The sequence below is a fragment of the Budorcas taxicolor genome, chromosome X (genome assembly GCF_023091745.1).
Source record: "Budorcas taxicolor isolate Tak-1 chromosome X, Takin1.1, whole genome shotgun sequence".
Lineage (NCBI taxonomy): Eukaryota > Metazoa > Chordata > Mammalia > Artiodactyla > Bovidae > Budorcas > Budorcas taxicolor.
In genome coordinates, this window is record NC_068935.1 from 35,171,602 (window position 1) to 35,195,442 (window position 23,841).

The 23,841-nt window shown below is 34.1% G+C and overlaps 1 protein-coding gene across 1 annotated transcript in view; it reads right to left on the reverse strand.

Annotated features, from left to right (window-relative positions):
* STAG2 (stromal antigen 2) overlaps positions 1-23,841 on the reverse strand; it is a 127,791-nt gene that overhangs the window by 52,118 nt on the left and 51,832 nt on the right. The window contains exons 4-11 of the mRNA XM_052662833.1: positions 23,004-23,082; positions 19,652-19,816; positions 13,196-13,292; positions 8,882-8,958; positions 6,886-7,090; positions 4,542-4,693; positions 1,738-1,811; positions 493-616 (exon numbers count right to left, since the gene is read on the reverse strand). Coding sequence (XP_052518793.1) covers positions 493-616; positions 1,738-1,811; positions 4,542-4,693; positions 6,886-7,090; positions 8,882-8,958; positions 13,196-13,292; positions 19,652-19,816; positions 23,004-23,082 — 973 coding nt within the window. The remainder of the gene's footprint in view (positions 1-492; positions 617-1,737; positions 1,812-4,541; positions 4,694-6,885; positions 7,091-8,881; positions 8,959-13,195; positions 13,293-19,651; positions 19,817-23,003; positions 23,083-23,841) is intronic.

The following is a 23,841-nucleotide window of genomic DNA, read 5'->3' on the forward strand; positions in this document are numbered from 1 at the left end:
GGATATATACAAAGATCAAGGCTAGGTGAAGAGACAGCCTAAGGGAAAGGCAGATTAATTAAAAAAAATTAAAAAGGTCAGAGGCCAAGTGGCAATTTATAATCTGGCTAAGATACATGTTTATCAAGAGAATCAAAATTAAAGAAATTTAAGTATATGTATATATGTAGCACTTATATATTAACAGAGTAAGAATTCTTCTCACTATTCTTAAGAAATGTCTTACCACTACCACCATCACCTACATGATCCTGTTGTTTCAGTACAAAAATTGTTTCATGATCAAAGGCTAAATCAGTGCCCAAGATTCAAAAATCCAGGGTACTTTATGTGATAGAGACCATATTTTCATGAACAGATAGAAAAGAATAAAGGAGAGAAGCCTACAGGAATGTGCTCCCAGTTACACGTATATGCAGATAATTCACTATGAATGAGAGTAGCACATAGCTATGCTTATGTGTAGAAAGAAAAGCACTATATATATCTTACCTTATCATGCATAGTCCAACCAACATATTTTAAATAACTGTCATTAAGAAAGGCATCACTATACATTTTCATCCAAATGCCAATTTCTTCAATGCAAATAGCTCGGATTTCAGCTATTGCATCACTGCATGGAAGAAAGAAAATGAGGCATATTAGTGTCAGTATACCACAGGACTTGTGGATTCTTTATGCAACACCAATACTTGGTACCTACTATGAACATACCACTACCTTAAGTATTACTGGGGGTTTACAAGAAGAATTGAAGCATGGCCCCTAAATGCCAAAAGCTTACAGTCTAGTTGTCGAAGTACAATTATCACCAAATAAATATTTAAAGTTAAATAAACCTACAAACAAAATCCAACTCCCACCTTCTCAATCATGTCATACCCCAGCCTTTATTCACACCTGCTGGGCATGGTGTATTCAGAAGACAGTCGGAACTTTAGTCTGGTTATAGCGTATTTTACAGGTAAGAATTAGTTACACCTAATATTGAGGCCAAGCTCAATTTGGATTTGAACATCATACTAAATTATTCTGAATTCATCATGTAGGTACTGGTAAGTCATTCAACGCTTTTGAGTAGAGGAATGACTCAACAAAAGAACATTTTAAGACAACTGCAGTAATCTCTAGAATGATGAAGGAATAGACTAAGGTAATGGTGACAGTAGAAATAAAAAGGTAAGAATGGACAAAAGGGTATTACAAAGGAAGTATTAACCTGATTTAGTAACTGCCAAATTAAGAAATGACAAAGCTAAAGAAAAATGCCACCAATATTTAAAGAACAGGTTACCGCAGAAATGGTGGTAAGACTACCTATTTCTTTCCTCTGCTCATTCAAAATAAGGGCAACAACTCACTTAAATCTACTCAAATTTTCCCACTGATATTCAAATCGAAGAGGAAAGATTCAGGAATCAAAATGTACAGTCTCTGCTAACAGTACATACAAAAGCAATTAAGTGTTCTGTACCCTCACTCCTAGTAACAGTAGTAGCTTCCATTTTCTGGGCATCTACAAGTTAAGCACAACATTCCCCCATTTTTCAGATAGAAAATAAAGTTCAGAGCAGTTAAGTACTTGCCTAGAATGTCCCAATCAGTGGAAGACCTTACATTCTAACACTGATCTTACTCTTAACACTGTTACCACTAAATTTATATTGCTTAAACCACTAAATAACCAAACTTGAAGAGAATAAGAATTACACAGAAAAAACTGTCCTGACTTACCGGTATCTATGTACAAACACTCCCTTAAATATTGCATTCATCATATTTTCTATTTCATCTTGATTTTCTTGAAGCTGAAAAGAACACATCATTGCTTTGCAATTGTAATAGAAAACAACCAAAAGAACATGTAAAAGTTGGTACAAACACAAATGTAGGTTTCTCCAGAGTTTTGATATTTTCATGCAATTTTTTATTTCACTAAATGAAAAGTATCCACATAGAAAAACTAAAAGCTGTTGCATAAAAAGTAGCTAAACTCCCTTGACACCTGGAATATTTGTACATTGTTGTTAACGTCACTGCTAATGTTTAGCTGGTTGACTAATTTTTTCAGATGGTCACATATTTCTATTGTATAAATGTATGCAATCTTTTAAGTAGTTTATTACATTAGTGAGTATAGTGAAGTTCCTCAGTCGTGTCTGACTCTTTGCAACCCCATGGACTGTAGCCTACCAGGCTTCTCCGTCCATGGGATTCTCCAGGCAAGAATACTGGAGTGGGTTACCATTTCCTTCTCCAGGAGATCTTTCTGACCCAGGGATCGAACCCGGGTCTCCCACATTGGAGGCAGACGCTTTATCCTCTTAGCCACCAGGGAAGCCCATTTTATTATATTACTTATCTATTAAATAACATATATATTCATATCAAAAAAAGAACAATGCTTCATTATCTTGGTCTTTAGCATCTGAAAATTAACTCATGTTATCTACTGCCTGATCAAAGAACACAAAAATTTGAGTAAAATAGCTTGGCAAAAAACTTGTCTTCTTGCTAAATTTTTTTGAGGGAAACAAGGCTCACTTGAAATAATCAACTAAGCATTTCAAATCTTGGATGACTTATTTACTTCCATATATTTTCAATTCAGAGCTTTAGAGTTAAGAGAAAATTGATTCAGAGCTTCAGAATTACAAGAAAAATCTTTCACACTCTTAAGTATCAATTAGCTTTCAGAATTATGTTCTGTGTTTTCCCAAATCCGTAAAACACTTTTTTTCCTTTCACGAGTATAATCTCACATTTCCAAATAATGCTAACAGAGCATGCACTTGTATTCATTAGCACAATCAAAGGCACAGGAGGGCTTTCAATGTTTAAAAACTTAACCTAACCTAGAAGTATTAATATCTTATATGATAGAAGAATTTTGAACTCAAAACCCTTTTATATCCATTCATGCTATGTTCAGAATAAGGCCATAATTTTGTATATTATGTTCAGCTAATAAAGCATCCAATACAATTTATTACTAAATTAAAGGGCATAAAGGTCAATTCTTCATTTCAACTACAGTTAGTCCTTGAACAATGCAGGGGTTAGGGTTGCTGACCCTCTACACAGTTGAAAATCTAAGTAAAACTTATAGGTGGCCCTCTGTTTCACTGTATCCACGGTTTCTGCACATACAAGGTTTCACAACCAAAGATTCAACCAACCATGGATCAAATAAGAACTGTAATATTTACTACTGAAAAAAAAATCCATGTGTAAATGGATCTGCGCAGTTCAAACATATGTTGTTCATGGTTCAAATGTTTATGAAAAAGAAGAGGAATTTAGGCATGGGGGAAATGTGGGCAAGATTTTTCTGGCTTTTCTTGGGCAAGGGGCATTTTTAAAAGTTATTGGCTATCTCAGAAAAAAACAACTTTTAAATTATAGTTACTACAATCACCCACTCCAGTATTCTTGCCTGGCAAATCCCATGGACGGAGGAGCCTGGCAGGCTGCAGTCCATGGGGTCGCTAGGAGTCAGACATGACTGAGCGACTTCACTTTCACTTTTCACTTTCATGCATTGGAGAAGGAAATGGCAGCCCACTCCAGTGTTCTTGCCTGGAGAATCCCAGGGACAGGGGAGCCTGGTGGGCTGCCGTCTATGGGGTCGCAGAGTCAGACACAACTGAAGTGACTTAGCAGCAATAATCACCCCCACAAAAGGTCAGAATCAAATAATTTATGAAATACTATGCCAAATATCCCATGGTAAATATTTTAGCTCAACTACATTAGCAATGTTTTTGAAACATCAGACTTTGCCTATTCAAAATAAAAATAAACATTTCCAATATCAGACAGCAAAATATTATATTACCAATGAAGAAGGAATTTAAATAAAAAACACAACATCAAGGGAATCCGCTAGTGGTACAGTGGTTAGTACTCAGCACTTTTACTGCTGGGGCCTGGGTTCAATCCTTGTCAGAAAACTAAGATCCCACAAGCTGCATGGCATGGCCAAAAAAAAAAAAAACCCAATACCAAAAGATTTTATTAGCATAGAACTGAAAAAACATTTTCCTCATTCAAAGTTGAATTTGGTGGTCATTAATGTTATTCAAGGGTCTCTTACACTACACACACAAAACACACACACACACACACCAAAAACACAGATTATGACACCATAAATAGCTATCCCTATTTTTCAAAGGGATTTTATATAAGTGAAACCTCATTTGATCCCGACAATAAATTAAGGGTAGAGTTAGGAGATAGGTTTTCACAGTAGACATGAATAACAATAAAGCATAAGACAACTTGTCAGACTGGCCCAGGACTCCTTACTTGAAGCATTCAACTCTTAATCCTAGTCCACACAGAAAGGAAATATATACAGAAGGTACTCTTGTCATGGACAGTCAATAAAAATAAGTTAGATGTATAAACAACTTTAAACATATTAAATTTTTTGAAAAATTTTATCTGATGAACTAGCAAAGTTATATCTCATAATTAATGGTGACTAAGTTGGTCACAGATTAACAGCTTAAATATTCAATACAAGGGTGTACCTCTTTCCGCTTCTGTAGCAGGAGTTCTAGCCTCTCATTGGCTCGTTTTCCAATCATTTTATTCCGTTCTGCCTCATACTGTCTTTGTGTATTATCCATATTAATGCTAAGATTTAGTGCCACATTCACCAAAGCTGTCATCAACTTCATAGCTATTTTTAAATGGAAAATGTTGAAATTAGTCTCACAGAAAAATTTATAAGTTATGATCTACTTAAGAAAAATTAAAAACAAGATGGGCTGTTCCATTTCTAATAGAAAAATACAGCTGCTACAAATGACAACAATAGTACAACAACAGCTAATGTGTATTGAATACTTACTATATGTCAGTCAGTTACCTATGTTCAGTATTTCTCGGATTAACTCCTAATCCTTACAACAGCCCTCAAAGTTAAGTATTATCCTCATTTCATTCATGAAGAATCTGAAGTTCAGGGAGCTTAAGAAATCTGCCTCAAACTACACAGTTTATATACATAGTTAAAACAAGATTCAAAACTAGAAAATAAGACTCTAGACTATGCTCACTATTCAGTGATAGGTCTCCTACAATGACCTTTTCAAGAGATCATGATTTACCTTCTAAATAAATTTTGACTAATACAGCAGTCATTTAGCTATCCAGTAACCAAAGGGGGAGGGAACGTAAGTGCTTTTTATCAAAGTACAGTGTGTAGAAATGTTGGACAGTTTTATCAGTATTTGATTTCCTTTAATTTTACTCTTATTATATATCATCATAAAGACAATGATGCAATTATGAAAGACAGATCAAGATAAAAAGTCAAAAGTACAGAGTAAAATGTCACTCAATAAAGTGCTTTGTATCAGAGTTTCTCCAGAGCTCCACCTTCTGTTATTGAACTCTTGCTACTGAGACAAGACTCACTGCCTGTGATTTCAAACTTATTAATTGAAATATCTGAACATATTATGTTTTTTTTTAGCTTAGGTCAGACTACTTCTCAAGCCTGATTCACTGCATGACAGAACACCACAAAACTAAACCTTAATTTGTGGCTACTAGCTCTCTTTAAACGGAGAAGGCAATGGCACCCCACTCCAGCACTCTTGCCTGGAAAATCCCATGGACACAGCAGCCTGGTAGGCTGCAGCCCATGGGGTCACCAAGAGTTGGACATGACTGAGTGACTTCACTTTCATGTATTAGAGAAGGAAACCCACTCGTGTTCTTGCCTGGAGAATCCCAGGGACGGGGGAGCCTGGTGGGCTGCCGTCTATGGGATCGTACAGAGTCGGACATGATGGAAGTGACTTAGCAGCAACAGTAGCAGCATTCTTTAAAAGAGATTCCCAATCTTCTGCTCTGAGCTATTGTATACCCTCAGCAAACCATTTTCTCATTCTGATCTAAAATTACTCACCTTGCCCATTATATGTGTTTTTTATTTCCTTTAACCATTCAAGTTCTTAACATCAAAGCTACCTAAGTACACAGATCAATCACATTCATAATTTGTGACCTCAAATCTAAAAACCTACAGGGAGACTGTCTGCATTTTTTTTAATGGAGGGCTGAGCAAAAGAAAATCTTTAATCACAGCTTTAATTCTTTAGGGAAATACTCTAAAGGAAAAATATCCCCAAATTTAGAGAATGAAAAATTTTTGTAGAAATCAAAATATTCTATCATTAATGCATAGAATACTTAACAATTAGTGCCTGGTCAATTTACTCATACTCAAATCAAAAGGCACATTTTCAATAATAGTATATGAACAATTTTACCTTTAGCACAGAAGAGAAACCGGGACATTTTATCAACATCAACAGCAAAAATCACTGTTCTAGAATTAATCATGTGAGCCTTAAAAATGTAACTTATTTCATATAAAAATCAGAGAAATTGACTCAGCCTCAAGTTACTCAGAAGCATCAGAAAAACCAACTTTTTTGATGTGGTTAAGTAAGCATCATCCTATAGGGACAATCTTACTGGGAGGGAGTATGCTAGTAGTGACTATGCACACAGGTCATTTAGAACTACATATCCAAAATCACTGCTCCCCAAATTTGATGTCGATACCTTCCCTGATAAAACATATTTCAAGACCCAACAGATTACTATGCCACAGAAAGGGAGAAGAGGTGGCTAGGAATCAAGTAGGTTTAACATGACAAAATTATAGAATGTCTTCAGAGAACCAAACTATCATTCCATTCTCCATAATTCATGGGAGCTGGAGGAAAGGGGAAAATGTCCTCTTAGGGGTTACTTAATAAATAAAATTAATTTGTCACCATTATGTCATTCCTTTTAATGAAAACCATTTTCATCTCTAACCTAAGAAAATGCACAAAAAGATTTCTAAATACTGACCTGCCAGGGTGCTTGTATGTCGAAATGCTCTGACTTGTGAGTCAGACAATCCTGTAAGAAGTGAAATGACTGTATCCATCATGTACTCATCGTATATGATACTATATTGACACTGCCGTACTAATACGCCAATGAATTCACAGAAACTGGATTTGAACTTCTTCCACTGAGGACCAGCCATGGTAAGTGGATAATCTCCACTATCCTAAAATAGAAATTTTAAACAGTAATTTCACTTAAAACCCATAATTTAATAAACTTTTACTTGTTTTTGAAATACTCTAGGCAGAAGCTGAAAAGACTCCTTTATCTCATCTTCATATCTATAATAAATCCTCAAAGTAGGCAGAAGAATAACATGCAAAGGTAGAGATACCTTTGAACAAATCTGATCTTTTATTTAAGATAAAAATGGATAGTCTGAATTCACTCTAACCAATGAAAATATACACTAATTACATACCAAAATAAAAAGCCTCTCCCATCAAATAAAACTTTATTCTGATAAGCAAAAATAGTCACTAAATTTCTTTAAAACTGAGCAAAAATCAAACCAAAGTTTCCTGTTTTAATGATTCAACATGATAAAATCATATTCTCAGCCAGTCTAATAGATTCATGTATGACATAAACAATGGAAGGATTACAATGTATGTTTTTATTAGCTTCAGGACATCAAATACTCAGCAGATGCAAACAATAATTTTTTTAAGTGAAAACAAGCTAGAATGACCTGTAAAGACAGGTACTCAAGTATTCCTACATATAAGATGGGGCATTCACCAACAAAGATACATTGAGGTCCTCCATAAATCATTAAAAACAAACAAGTCTTAAGAATAAACGCAGAGACCAATACTACATAGAAGTTTCTGACAAGAATGTCCTAAGGTCATTATGGTATAGTAAATTTTTTGACAATTAACTTTTGTCATTAGAGCATATATTTTAAAAAAATTTAAGTAATGCCATACACAAGCTGAACTATGTCTCATCTGAGAATAAGATCCCAATACTCCACAAAAAGGTTTTCTTCCATTTTCTGATTGGCTCATTTAGCACTATATTGAAAGATAACATCTTAACTGTTGTTAGCAACTTGGTTTGCTGGTATTTTCAAATCTTGTTTCAGGAATCTTATTTCAAATAGCTATTGAGAACAAATTTCTCACTAAAACATTTACTATCAGAAGGTTAAAATAACACCAATCCTCATAATTACATCTCAACGACTTAGAGACTGATTAATAGCACTTAGTGATCATCAAAACCATTTTAACAATTCTTATCTTTCAGAAAGATAGTTGATAGCTCCTTCATCTGAATAAGGTAAAAAAAAACATATAAAACTCAAATGAGAAAGACTTTCTCCTTGAAAATTCACAGTGAAAAGTTTTGAAGAGTAAAAACTACTGGGGCTTGAATACAGCTGTGAACAAAACAAACAAAAATCCCTGCCTTGAAGGAGTTTATATTATAGTAAACCTAAATATGTCTTTATTGGCAATAATACTTCAAAGACATCACCTATGATAATCAACTAAGGTCTAAGCTACTATTTATTATGTATGTATTGTTGTTATTCATATGTGAAACATAAGATGACTTTAAACAATAAAATATACCTGCATGCATTTATCTTTGCCTGAGCTTACACATGTTCATGGGCACTTAATTTTATTCTCCGTTGAAATTTTAATTTTTTAACAAAAGAGCTACCATTTAGTTCTTACTATGTGCCAGACATTGTAAAATGCTAAGGAAGTTTTCAAACATTATTGCATTCAATCTTCTTAAGAGCCCTTTAAGTATTTGTAGCTCCATTTTACAGATGATGAAACTTATGCTAAGACAACAATTTGCCTAAGGTCACACGGCCATCATTTAACTGGATTTCTACTACCAAAGCTCTTATCTACAACACTAATATTCAAATTTTAATATTCTGAAGATCAAGGTACATAAAATTATCACAATATTTAGGGTATTAACTTACCTCATCAAACTCTTCAGTCATTTTTCGAATTATTTCAGAGTTTTGCATATGTCTAAACATTTCTGCTGTGACAACACCTGAAATTTCCAAGTGTAAGAAGTTAATACATGGTAGATAAAAAAATAGAGAACTTCTAAGTCCATCTCTAATATTAGTATGTCTACAGTCACACAATAAGGTATACTTCTATATCACGTGATCTTCACCATGATACTCAATTCTATAAAGCACAAATACCACTCTCAACATACACAAGAAAACAGACCCACACTTCTGACAGGTATCTCTTCTTTCTTTTCATGAACAATCAGCCTTAGCCATTTCTACCTAACTCACTTTACTCACTCCTAGAATATGTATACTGACTAAATTCTTTAACATAAAGCATATGTCATTGATAATGAGGCAGCCATCTAGGATAACATTTAAAGCCCTGAGGATGAACCCGAAGAAAATAAGGGAGAGAGTAATAGGAAGAATTCACTTTAGGCAGGTTTCTTTATTAAGCACAACTGTAGTAAGGCAACTGTATTCCACCATCCACCTCAAAGGACTTCAAATAAACAAAAGTAATAAGTTGTAGTTCCAGCTCATCCAGAAGTCTGTAACCTAGTTGTAAGTTTAAACAAAGAATAATGGGGTGGGGGGTGGGGGTGGGCAGGGATAAAGTATTAAAGGTAGTACATAATAAATGCTCTAATGAGTGGAAAAACCAAGATAGGCTAAAAAAGAAAGAAAGAAAGAATTAAGATTTGAGTAAGTAGGTGTTTCACGGAGAAGGAATCTGATAGTGGACATTTCCTTTTAAAGGAGGATGGGAGAGGAGAGGAGAAAGGATACACATTACAAGAAGCAGTATAACTGTATCACTTTGTTGTATACCTGAAATTAATACAACACTGTTAATCAAATATTAATATATTTCAAAAATAAAAGACAAGTGTAAAAGTTAGCCAGGTATACGTCAAATATCAGGAAAGGAATTTCTAGGAAAAAATTATGAGTAGGAGACAATGCAAGAAGTCATACATGAATTTTCATTGATAGGGTGTCACCAAAAAAAAAAAAAGAATAACTGTAAAAAGTGAATTTCTTAAACTACATTTCTATGTTATTTATACTTTGCCAGTCTAATCACTATGAATGCTATAAATACACTAATATCTAAAAGAATGTCTTGGGACTCCCCTGGCAGTCCAGTAATTAAGACTATGTGCTCCCAATACAGGGGGCACAGGTTCGATCTCTGGACAGGGAAGTAAGATCCAGCATGGTGCAAGGTGTGGCCAAAAAATCAAAGAATGTCTTGGTACAGGAAGACGAGATTTATTATAAAAATTAGAAATAATTAATAGATGTATTTCAATTGACCAAGCTCTATTTTGTATATGTGTGCATGTGTGTGTGTGTGTAAAACTAAAAACAGCAACAAAACATCATACTGTCTTTTCAACTTCTAATCTGAAAGAGCAACAGCTATGTGAGCTCCTTCGCTATAGGCATGCAATTTAAGACCTTCCAGTAGTCCAATAAAGCCAGCAGAATTAGAACATGAACTAACATCCACTGAGCCTCCTATGTACCGGCCACTTTAGCCCTGAAAACAAGCCTGGATAGCAGGTACTATAATCCTGGCTTTACAAATGAGAAAACTGATGCTAAGGCAAAGAGAAGTTATAAATAATTTCTATGAGATTATTAGTCAACATCATGTTGCCCAGCCCCAGGTGATATCAATTTCTACTGGTACTGTAAAAGAACCCTTACTTACCACCTTAAAAAAACAAATGGTTGTTTACAAATAATAACAAATTTGGAAGAAAGCATGATTTCTCCAGCTAAAGAAGCACGTTCTCAAAAATGTTTTGAAAGGGTTTTTAATTTTTATTTAGAGCCATGAATATATCTCAAAAACTTTCCATACTTTATACCCAAATACTGTAAATTTGGCAATGCTAGAGAACAAGTAACTCAATCCCTGAAATAATTTATATGAAATAAACATTAAGATATGTCAAAGTAAACATATTGCATACAGCTTGACAAACTTCTAAAGCTCCTCCTCACATCTAATAAACCATGTTAACAGTCATAAACTCAAATATAAAGAGAAAAGGAAGTGGCTGTCACAAACTTCATGCATATAATTCTTCTGAGGCAGGTATGAAGGAGCCATCAGGATACCAGGCCAGATCCCACTGCCTTAAAAGTGTGGGGGACATGAAGTGAGTTATTTAAAAACTGGTAAACTGAAAAGTGACAGCAGACCAGAAAAGAAAAAAGGAAACAACATTGGCTGCAGAATCACCAACCACAGAGCAGTCTGGAGCCACTCAGTGTGGGGCCAAACATCTCTCCACCTACCTCAATAGCTACAAAAAGCGTTAACTACAATAAAATAACTGACACTCATAATAACAATCCTAGATCCACAGGACTAGGTTAAAGTACATTGTATATACTTAAATATGTGTCTAATTCATTTAAAAAGGAATTCCATCAAAATATTTTTTGAGTATGTTTAAGTATGTAATGACCTTAACATGGTAAAATCTACTTTATGACTCTTCCATGATTCTAAAATAAGTATTATTATAGTAGTGTTTAAGTTTTCAACACCTTCAATTTTTAAAAATCTTCACAACCTGATTTATGATAAGGTACATCCAACTGTTGAATGGTTAAGCCCCTTATTTATAAATACAGTGAGGCCAGAAAAGGAATGTATCCGATAAAGGGAAAACTCTCTGACTATGGCTTTGTTTTAAAACTGCTTATTTAGAAACCTAATCAGGAAACTATAATGGATCAACTAAGACTGAATTTCAACTCATCAAATTATTTCTGGCACCTGTTCAGTTGTTTTGTCATCAATCTTCCATTTCAAAAAATCTAAAGAGAAAGGACATGGCCCTTAATTACGTAACACAACAAACAGGTACTTGTATCCTTCTATTCCAGAAAGATGGAATGGACATGGGCAAAATAAAAATAATATCAACATATCTCATCTTCTGAAGAGTTTATCTGGTTTATCATACTGTCATTTCCACAACATTTCCTCTGAGCAGGTTCAGTAGAATTTTCTAATACTGATATACAGATATCTTTAGCTAAGAAGTTGAGTAAACTAGGCAACTCTCTGTACTCTAAAGTTCAGACATTTTTTGAAAGTTCTCAAAACTGACCACATTAATGGCATTATGAAGACCATAGATTCAAGAAGTTAATAAATTTGTCTATCAGGCCTCACATATAACATTTAATATGAAGACTGCACTGAAAGTTGTGATCAACCCTATAAAATGCATCAGTTCTTATAATGTTACTTGTTTTCCAATTCCAATGACAGGATTTTCAAAGAAGTTTTATGGAATTAAATGAATAGATTGCTTCTTGGGATCTTTTCTTCAGATCTGTTTAAATCATTCTTTAACATCTTAATTTTTTACATCTATTTTTAAGCAATCTTCCCTCCTCCTGACTTCTAATGCCCATGTTTTTGATGCCATTTTCATTTTTAAAAAGAATAGCCTTGGAAAACTCTGTAACATTTATTTGCCTGTGCATTTTTTTTGTAGAATTTCAAGGATGGGCCAAGTTTAGGGAGACAGAATAGGTCAGAACCTGCCCATGATCTTGACTACTTCATTTACTGATTCAGACCAGGGTATATGACTCCCCAACTTAGACAGTTTTGTCCCTCTGGCTAAATGTGTTCACTGTAAGTTTTTGTCTCAGGAAAGACATTTCTACATTTTATATTTTCCATACTTTTAATTCAAAATCTTTTAAAATAAAGTATAAACACTTTAAACAAGACCCCATTCCAGAGTTTCTCTTTTAGGGGAAAAAATCTGGAAATTTCACCAATACCTTACTTAACTTACTTAGTTACTTACTTACCTACTTACTTACTTTCTTACTGTTATTCATGGCACTTTTTAATTCCCTACACTTTACAATTCCCTGCCACTTGAACCTGTATCTCTTCATTATCTTCTTCCTCCCTTCTTAATCCATTTCTTTGTTCCTAAAACCAGATGCTGAAAGTGGGAAATATATCTAATAAAAGTTACATAACATTATAAATTGCCAAGTTCTTCATTAACTTTCACATAGAATACAACAATCTCAACAGACTTCCTCTCTTCATTCTTTACTCTTTTATCTTTACATATTTTGTATAGTTATAATGCAAATAACTCAATATCTTGGCATTATTTTCCACACAAAGTGTTAATAATCGTTAGGTGAAACAAAAAAGAAGATAACATTTGAGAACATTCTGATTCCAAAATAAATATATCTTACCTTTACAGCCTGAACACTGAATAAAAAAGTTGATGAGGTCAAGAAGTGCTATATCTCGGTCATGCTTGTATGACTCTATCCAATCATCTACCACTGACTACAGCAAGAAGGGGAGAAAAAACATTAGCTTTTTCTAACATTCTAAGATTTAATTCAGATCAAAGTCATTAAGATCCAACAATAAGTGGCATCACATTACTTCAATAAATACATATTTGTATACAAAAATTTACATTTTAACAATAAAATGAAATCAAATTCAGTCAATCCATCACGTGATTATACATAAAGATGATCCATCTTCCTTAACTTTTGAATTGAAAGGAATCTGAAAACTATAGGACCCAACTTTATAAACTGAAATTTCTTAGTGATATTATAGACATCTTAGAAAATATTAAAATAGTTGACAAAAATACTGTACTAAGTAAGTAGTATCTAAATATTTACAATGCTGGTGGAACGAAAACTTTACAAAATTTTTAAAAAGAAGTAAATGCCTGGGTCAATGAGGAAATGCAAATAAAATAACACTTTTTCTCGAGTGAGTGCTAATAATCCCATATTAATAAAAAAGAGAAATTGAAGGCTAAATAAACATCAAAAGAAAGTAAGATAGTCCATGAATCTGGAGACCTAATGTTGTTAGATGACAGTACCCTCCAAACTGATCTACAGACTCAATGCCACCCCTATCAAAATGTCAGCTGACTAACTTCTTAGCAGAAATTGAAAAGTTGATCCTAAAATCCTTAGGGTAATGCAAGGTATACAGAATAGTCAAAATAGTCTTAAAAAGAGAACAATGTTGGAGGACTCACACTTCATGACTTTAAAACCTACTACAAAGCTACTGGCATAAGGACAGTTATGCAGATTACTGAAATAAAATTTAAAGTCCAGAAATAAATACTTAGACTGACAGTCATTTGATTTTTGACAAGGATGGGAACTCAATTCAACACAGAAAAACTAGTCTTTTCAACAAACGGTGCTGGGACAACTGGACATCTGTAAGCAAAACAATGAAGTTGGACCCTATCTTACATCATACACAATACTTTACTGAAAATGGATCAAAGACCTAAATTAAGAGCTAAAACTATAAAGCACAGAAGAAAAATTTCATAATCATGTTAGCCAAACCCTTCTTAAATATTAGACCAAAGGCACAAGATGAAAGAAAGAATAAGTTTGACTTATCCAAAATTAAAACTTTGTTCTTGAAAGGAATCCATTAAGAAAGTGAAAAGATAACCCGCAGAATGGGGGAAAATATTTGCAAATTACGCATCTGATATGGAATTTATGCCCAGAAAGATAAAGAACTGTAAGTCTGTAATTTTAAAAATCCAAACAACCCAATTTAAAATACAGGTAAAGGATTGGAATAAGTGCTATATAGAAGATACACAAATGGCCTATATAGCACATGCAAAGATGATCAATGTAATTGGCCACAAAGGAAACGGAAATCAAAATCACAAGAAGATACCATTTCACTCCCACTAAGATGGCTATAATAAAAAAAAGTATAGACAATAACAAAAGCTAGCAAGAATTTAGAGAAATGGAATGCTAAACCACTGCTAGGAAAAATGTAAAATGGTGCTATCACATTGAAAATAACAGTTTGGTAGCTCCTCAAAAGGTTAAAGAGTTAAATGACCTTGCAACTCAACTCTTAGGTATATTACCCAAGAGAAATAAAAACAAACATCCAAAGAAAACCTTATTCAGTAATAATCATATAACAGCATTATTCACAAAAGTCAAAAGGTAAAAACAAACTACAGGTACATCAAGGGATGAAGAGATAAACAAAATATGGTCTATCCATAAAACGGAATGTAATATTATTTGGCAATAAAAAATAATGAAGTTGTAACACATGCCACACCATGGATGAACCTTAAAAACATTATGCTAAACCAAATAAGCCACTCAAAAACAATCATATATTTGTATGACTCCATTTATATGAAATATCCAGAATAGGCAAATTTATAGAAAGTAGATTCATGGTTGCCTAGACTTTCAGTCAGGTGAGGAGAAAGTGACTGCTAATGGCATGAGGTTTTTTTCTGGGGATGGAAAAAATTCTAAAATCTGACTGTGGTGATGGCTGCACAACTCTTGTGAATGTACTAAAACCCATTAAATGTATACTTTATAACAGTGAATTTCATGGTTTGTGAAGTATATCTCAATACAGTAATTTTTTTAAAAAAAAAAAAGAAGAGAACTAAAAAATAACAGTAGTACTGAGACCTCCCTGGCAGTCCAGTGGTTAAGACTCTGCACTTCAACTCCAGTGGGAGCAGGTTTGACTTTTGCTTGGGGAACTAAGACCCCGCATGCTGCACAGCTCAGCAAATAAATAAAAGCAGTACTATATTCCTTTATGGACAGAAGAGGAAACCACAAGACAGACAAAAACAATTTTAAAATAAAATTTTAAAATTAGGGTGATAAAAAACAGCTAATATAAAAATAAAAACTCAGGAAGGAAAACGTTTTAAGTTAAATACATATGGAATCTGAGTATGAAGTGAATTAATAAAATATATACAACTTGATGTACAAAAAAAGAAAAAGGAAATATTATTTAAGAATTATCTGGCCATGGAGATTGACTGGACATTTTCTTTAAAAAATGCTTAATTTCTAGATTTTCGTCTTTTTCTATACTTTACAGCAGCTTGTGTATGTCAACCAACTCAATTTATGAAAAACATTTTTAAGATGATTCTCAAATATGATACAAGCAATAAATATCAAGAGAATATATTATGTGACTATGGGAAGTTTAAAAACATGGCCCCAAGTTGTTTGACATTGCTCCTCAAAAAGAAGTGAAGTCTATGTCCCCTTCTCTAGAACAGAGTGCAATAAAAATGATGCTTCCAAGATTAGGTGATAGAAGGCTATTCAACTTCTGCACTGGGTTCTCATAGCCCTATGGAACTAGACACTTCCTCTCAGTACAGTCTCTCTACCCCAGAAGCTACTTCTTACAGTAAAGTAAGAAGCCAAGTCACATGGAAGGACCATTTGTAGGTACTTAATGACACCACCCTTATGGCTGAAAGTGAAGAGGAACTAAAAAGCCTCTTGATGAAAGTGAAAGAGGAGAGTGAAAAAGTTGGCTTAAAGCTCAACATTCAGAAAACTAAGATCATGGCATCTGGTCCCATCACTTCATGGCTGACAGATGGGGAAACAGTGGAAACAGTGTCAGATTTTATTTTTTTGGGCTCCAAAATCATTGCAGATGGTGATTGCAGCCATGAAATTAAAAGACGCTTACTCCTTGGAAGGAAAGTTATGACCAACCTAGACAGCATATTCAACAGCAGAGATATTACTTTGCCAACAAAGGTCCGTCTAGTCAAGGCTATCGTTTTTCCAGTGGTCATGTATGGATGTGAGAGTTGAACTGTGAAGAAAGCTGAGCACCAAAGAATTGAACTGAGGTGTTGGAGAAGACTCTTGAGAGTCCCTTGGACTGTAAAGAGATCCAACCAGTCTATTCTAAAGGAGATCAGTCCTGGGTGTTCACTGGAGGGACTGATGCTGAAGCTGAAACTCCAATCTTTGGCCACCTCACGCGAAGAGTTGACTCACTGGAAAAGACTCTGATGCTGGGAAGGATCGGGGACAGGAGGAGAAGGGGCCGACAGAGGATGAGATGGCTGGATGGCATCACCAACTCAATGGATGTGAGTTTGAGTGAACTCTGGGAGTTGGTGATGGACAGGGAGGCCTGGCATGCTGTGATTCATGGGGTCGCAAAGAGTCGGACATGACTGAGCGACTGAACTGAACTGAAGGTAACAGTTCTAGGTGAGCCCAGCCTTCAAGTCACTCCTGACTAGGCACCAAACAGGAATAAAGAAGTCTCCAGATGATCACAGTCCCTGCTTTTGTCACCTCCTGGCATTAAAGCTATCTCACCTAAGACTCCAGGCATCATGGATGGAAGCATAGAAGAGACAACCCTATTTACCTCTGTATGAATTCTAGATCCACAGAATCACTAAGCATAATATAAAAAAATGGTTGTTCTTTTACACCACTTAGTTTGGGGTGTTTGTTATGCAGCAATTGATAAGTACAACAAGGGCTATTCTCATCAATAAGGATACAAAAATATTTAATGAAATCTTACAAAATATCACCACATCTTACCAAAAAGTTATTCATGAAGCTCAAAACAGAATTTATACTAGAATTTATATAAGGCCACTGTAATAAATACAAATAAAATACAAATAGTAAACAATACAAGCTATCATGATGAAATATATTTAAAAATTTAACCATCAAATTGTATACTAAAACCTCATTCAATAAAATTCAACATCTATTATATAACAGAACTAGGGGCACATGCATGATTTCTTCTTTTTAAAGAATTATTTTAAAACTGACAGCGAGTCCTGTACTTATTCACTCTCACTTATAATTACCGGATTGGGATATCCTAGGCTCAGAGGTTAAGAGCATCTGCCTGCAATGCGGGAGACCCGGGTTCGATCCCTGGGTCGTGAAGATCCCCTGGAGAAGGAAATGGCAACCCACTCCAGTACTCTTGCCTGGAGAATCCCATGGAGGGAGAGGAGCCTGGTAGGCTACAGTCCATGGTATCACAAAGAGTCGGACATGACTGAGCGACAAACTACTAGGGATACAAAAAAATGAATAATACACAGTCCCTGATCTAGGCATTAACAATCTAGAAGCAAATTCGGACATGTGCATAACTGTAATACACTGAAAAGAGAAAAGTAAGAAATACATTCAAGGAGAGAAGGAGATAGAATCCAAGAATGTTCCCCACTAAAAGAGTGACATTTGAATTAGTCAATCCTGGGTGATATGGAAGGGAGAAAAATAAGACTACTTCAGGCAGTAAGAAAAACAAAAAGCAAGGTCTAGGGGCAGAGAACATATGGTGGCTAGAGAACAGCAAGGAAGCCAGGGCTGGGCTGTTAGATAAGGAAGGACTCTTAGAAGGTTGTCAACAGAAGACTCTCTTGATCAAATCTGGTGTTAGAAAGATAACACAAGTGGGAGTACACAAAACAAACTAGAGGTGGAGAGATGATTCAGGGAAATCAATGGATACTGTGGATATACTGCTTTTAAGGGCGAAAGCACATTTAGAGGACAAATGGCATAAAAGTACAATCTCAACATATGACAAACCATAAGCAACACAAAAATAAGGAAAATGTTCACTGATATACCATTAACAAAAAGAAATATAAAGCTAAGCCCTCACATTTCCTATTAAAAATTTCTGATGTGCCAAAAAGTTAATTAAAAAAAAAAAAACCTACAAACTAGACAAAAATAGAATAGCCTAATTAGGTGTAGATATAAGTTGAGATTTCTAATGGTAACAAAAATGACAAAATATCAGAAAAAAGATTAATACATTTAACCACTTAGAACAAAATATTACAGACAAAAAGTACAATATAAAAAGGAAAGTAACGAAATGGTATACAATATGACAGAGATAATTTATCTCTTCAATAAAATTAATCCAAAATGGGAACTAGAGAGGGCAGGATAATTTTTGAAATTAGGGAATAACTAAATAAACCATAGCACGGTATTATAAGATGACATTATTTTTTTAATGTGTACACAAAATAATAATTTAAAATATTAAACAAGAAATAAAATCCACATCCTAATTACAACTATATGAAAGCTAACCATATATGAATAAATAAGTTAATTCAAATTCAAGAAACTACACTGCACTATACAACTGGTGATGGTTCAAAAGCTAACAATCCCTTACATGTAAAAAAATTTTATTTATTAGTTTCTATGAATATTTTATAATAATTTCATTAAACATGTATATTGAGTATAGTGTTGATTCAATTTTTTAAAACTACAGGGGTATAAAGCCAAAAAGTTTCTGTTGTCCTAAAAATATGAAGAAACAAAATTAGGATAATTTGACATGGGTGACTATAACTTTGTACTTCCGTGCTAAGAAACAGGACAAGTAATAAAATCTGTAATAGACAACAGTGATCAAAATAATTCACTCAAGTGGATAGTGATTACATTAGGTCACTCAACCAAGAATTCTGTATGTGTAAAGAATTTCATGTTTTAACAGCCACTATATAAATTCAGAGGAAACTGAAACATCACAGTCAGGGTTTATGGCAGCATATTTTTTGACCGAATAATTTTTTGTGAGATGCCATTAAAAAAATAATACAGAAGAAAATGACTCAAGACACAGCTTAAAGGTCTTATGTCTGAACTGACAGATTCCTAGTTTCCCGACTAGTTTGTTGCTTTTTTATAGTAAGTAGTGTGAAAAAATTTTTTTACATATTAGAAAAATCAGGAATATATTTTATATAACTCACTAAAGTTCACAATGTACAAATGAACTGGGAAGAACACAATAAACATTACCTGCATAGCACTCTTGCCCATTTTAACAACTTCAAACAACATCATGTTTTCCACTCCATTCTGTTGATGATGACCATTCATTCGGTTTGGACCAGAAGGAGGTTTTCCTCCTCCATTTCCACCTTTGCCCTTCTCTCCTGGACCTTTTTTGCCTTTTTTACAAGTCTGCATGAAGATACAAATTGATTTAAGTTATATGCTTATCCTTGACAGTTCAAAATAAAGCTACGGAAGCAGCTGATAGGGTGCATAATTATAAAATACTCTAACCTGACCTAAAGCAGAGTGCCATACACATGTCATAGTAAAATTATATGGTTATGACAGCCTCTTTGTGGTACCGATTTTTTTCACTTATACTGCCATATACCTCATGTAACACTGCAGTTTGGAGCACAGTCTCTGTAGATTTGACAGACTACTGGGTCCCAAATTTCTACTCCTGTTAGCTGAGGAATCTTCGGCACATTAAACCACACTGTGCTTCAGAGAGATTTTCTAATTTGCAAAGTGAGGATAAAAGTAAAAAAAGGAAAGTGTCTACTTCACAGGATTGTTGCTTTAGGGTACAGACTGTAGTGGGCAGCAGCAATAACAAAACTCTGTGAAATAATTAACTTGTAATTAGTTCAACATTTTAACTTGATGTCTATCGTTAGTCTTATAAATCACTGCACTGAATTGACAATTCTAAGAAGTATGAATGGGTATATCAATCTCATTTTTGTTCTGGGCCCTCCCATCAACACTTACTTATCATGAAAATTCAATTAACAAATACTATGGAAGTGAAGCCCTTTTATAAGAAAGTTGTTAATGTTGGGTGTGGAGACTTCATAATCAGTGAAACAGTTGCCCACATGCCCCAGATATAAAACACCTCCAATTTATACACTATTTTTTAAAAGTCACTCCTCATTTCCAAGTTCTCTTTTCTAAAATGCCAGAGTTGTATTAAAATCTTTACAGATTAGAACAGATGATTGAGTGTCTCTTCTAGATCTACACATTTCTATGATCTAGAGCAAACTTTCTGTAAAGCATCAGATAGTAAATACTTTCAAGGCTCTGCAGGCCAAATACTGTCTCTGTCACATATTCTTTACCTTTACTATCCTTAAAAAATGTAAAAACCATTCTTAACTCATGGGTAGTATAAAAACAGGCCATAGTCTGCAGATCGCTGGTCAGCCACTTCCACTGACTGTATGTTTCCATGCTTTGTTCTATAAAGGGTTCTTTCTTCTTCAAGAATCTAAAACCACTCTATTCTTAGGAAATACTTCAAATCCCTTCCTAACCAATGAGAGATACTACTTGTTAATTTACCTTATTTTGTTAATGATATTCAGTCTTTGTGAACCTAAGTCACTAATTCCTAATTGAAGAAAGAAAGGCTTCTGTCTCCAGCAAAAAAAAAAAAAAATTCAGAGATAAGGGTAAAAGAAAAGCTCAGCTACAGAGTATACACTAGAAAAGTATGAAATGTTCATGTTAATTAACATGGAACTATATATTTGCAATTTATCTATCATATGCCTCAATATTCCCTGTTGGATGAAAAACTAATTAGTACAATTAAAATGGTTCAATGGATATGCTGTGCTACAAAAAACAATGTGCAAAGGCAGACAATATTGGGAAGGACAAGAAGTAAAGAAGCTAATCTTGTAAGGGGAAAAACCTATTAAGAAAAGACTATGAGGTAGTATATACTGTAGTGGATTAAGAGTACCATCTTTTAACAAATGTGGGTTCAATTCCTCAACCATTAAGCTTCAATAGATCTCAGTTTACTGTCTATAAAAATAAGCAAGTTTTCTAATCTATGGCGTTGTTCAAATGTTAGATAACAGGTAAAATTATTAGCACAGTGCATCAAATGTACATGATATAGGGTCAAAATATGATTATTGTTATAATAAATCTTTGATCTGACCCCCTAATAACCAAGGGCAGTGACTACTCTATTCAGATGCCACTATAAGTCTTATCCCAACTTGCAAATTAAATCAAAGCCAAAAGCAGAATTTCAGTTTTGAAAGATGGCTGCAGAACCAATAAAAAATGATTTTCTAATGAATAACTGTTAACTACCCACTAAAATTATGGCTGTATTTGGATAGTCATGAGTTAACATGTGTATTCGTTCACATGTTCTCTCTCATACTACTACTTTTTAAGAGACTAACAGTGCATAGGAAATATGAAACACATGGATTATGTGCGCTCTAAAAAGATATTCCAAGGACTAGCTAAATAAATTATGTTTGCTATATAAAATGTGATACTATGGGACTCCCCTGGTGCTCCAGTGGTTGGGACTCCGTGCTCCCAATGCAGGGGAACCAGGTTTGATCCCTGGTCAGGGAGCTAGATCCCACATGTCACAACTGAGACCCAGTGCAGTCAAATAAATAAAAACTTTTTAAAAAATGTGATACTATGATACCATCAAAAATTACAGAGAGGAAAAATTCATTGACAGGAAAGCTTCTGACAACATACCATTAAGTTTTAAAAGCAAATGAAACAGTTCGCATAGTTTGATTCCATTTAAGTAAAATTCTACATGCATGTTTATATATGTGTATATGTTCATCAAAATGTTTACATATTTAAAATGAGAAATTTTTACTTTGTTCATCATACATTTCAGCATTATTTAGACATTTTTAAGTAAATGTGTCATGAGAAAATATGAATCCAAAATTCATTTTGGCAAAGAAAATGCTGAACAAAAAGAGTCATCTTTTGCACAACGTATTTACACATGCACAGAGTCAAAGGTACTTTCCAAAATAATTTAACCATTCACTAAGTTATCCACATCTCTCAGGCTATCCACTCAAACTCTAAACTTGCATTCTACTGACTCAGAACTTCACTTTGTTTGTTTTTATCCTTGACATTATTCATAAACAGTCATTGTCAATAGTAAACCTCATAGGTTACGTTTTTAGGGTGCTTTAGAGAAATTTACCAATTTGCTTTATATTGGACTACTCGTGTCAATAAAAATAAAACCAACAGAATATCATATTTTGCTTCAGCATACAATGCTTTATAAAATAAACTACTGGAAATAATGACTTATTAATTCCAACTTTATAGTAGTAGAAGTAGAGAATCAAAAGGCATTTGGTCTAGAAGTCAAAGAAACCACATGTGTTCAAAGGTTTACCATACTTATCAGTGGAAAAAGCATTTTTTAAAGAAAACAACATCTGAGATGTAACTAAAAATACTATATATATGCATATATATATTCATATGTGTAATTATGATCTTAAGAACCAAAATAAAGACACATATTCTGTACACATATTCTGCACATATATTCTGTACATACTTTTCCTTTGCCTTGCTTTTGGTTTTTTCCTTCAATGTCTTCAAAATCTGTGTCAGAAGAAAAGTGTGTTTCTGACTCCCTATGACAAAAAGATAAGCAATTATTTAAAAGCTGTCTTAGAAATGTAAATGGAGTTTCTAAATTTTGCCATATTTTCTAAAAGAAACGACATGTTAACTCATTATAAAACTACATTAGTATTAAATGTAATTAAGATGCTTTTCCAAAGTATCATATCATAGCATATTACCAAACATATAAAATTATATAACACAAAAACATGGTCTCAAGAGATGTACAGAACAGACTTTTGGACTCTGTGGGAGAGGGAGAGGGTGGGATGATTTGGGAGAATGGCATTGAAACATGTATAATATCATGTAACAAACGAATCGCCAGTCTAGGTTCGATGCAGGATACAGGATGTTTGGGGCTGGTGCACTGGGATGACCCAGAGAGATGGTATGGGGAGGGAGGTGGGAAGGGGGTTCAGGATTGGGAACTCATGTACACCCGTGGCGGATTCATGTTGATGTATGGCAAAACCAATACAGTATTGTAAAGTAAAATAAAGTAAAATTTAAAAGAAAAAAAAATTATATAACACAAAAACATTAATCTAAAACATAAATGTCTAAACATTTCTCTTGTTAACTTTTAACCAGAGTATAAAAATGAAAACAGGGGCTCTCAAACTTCTAACTTTAAGAACTGTGCTGTTCTATTAGAATGGCTGGTTTCATTTTTTGATTCAGAGATCATGGTGCTCAGGTAAAACTATATTTTAGCACTAGGTATGAGATAACCTTTATTAGGTAATTTTAGCAATATTAAGGTT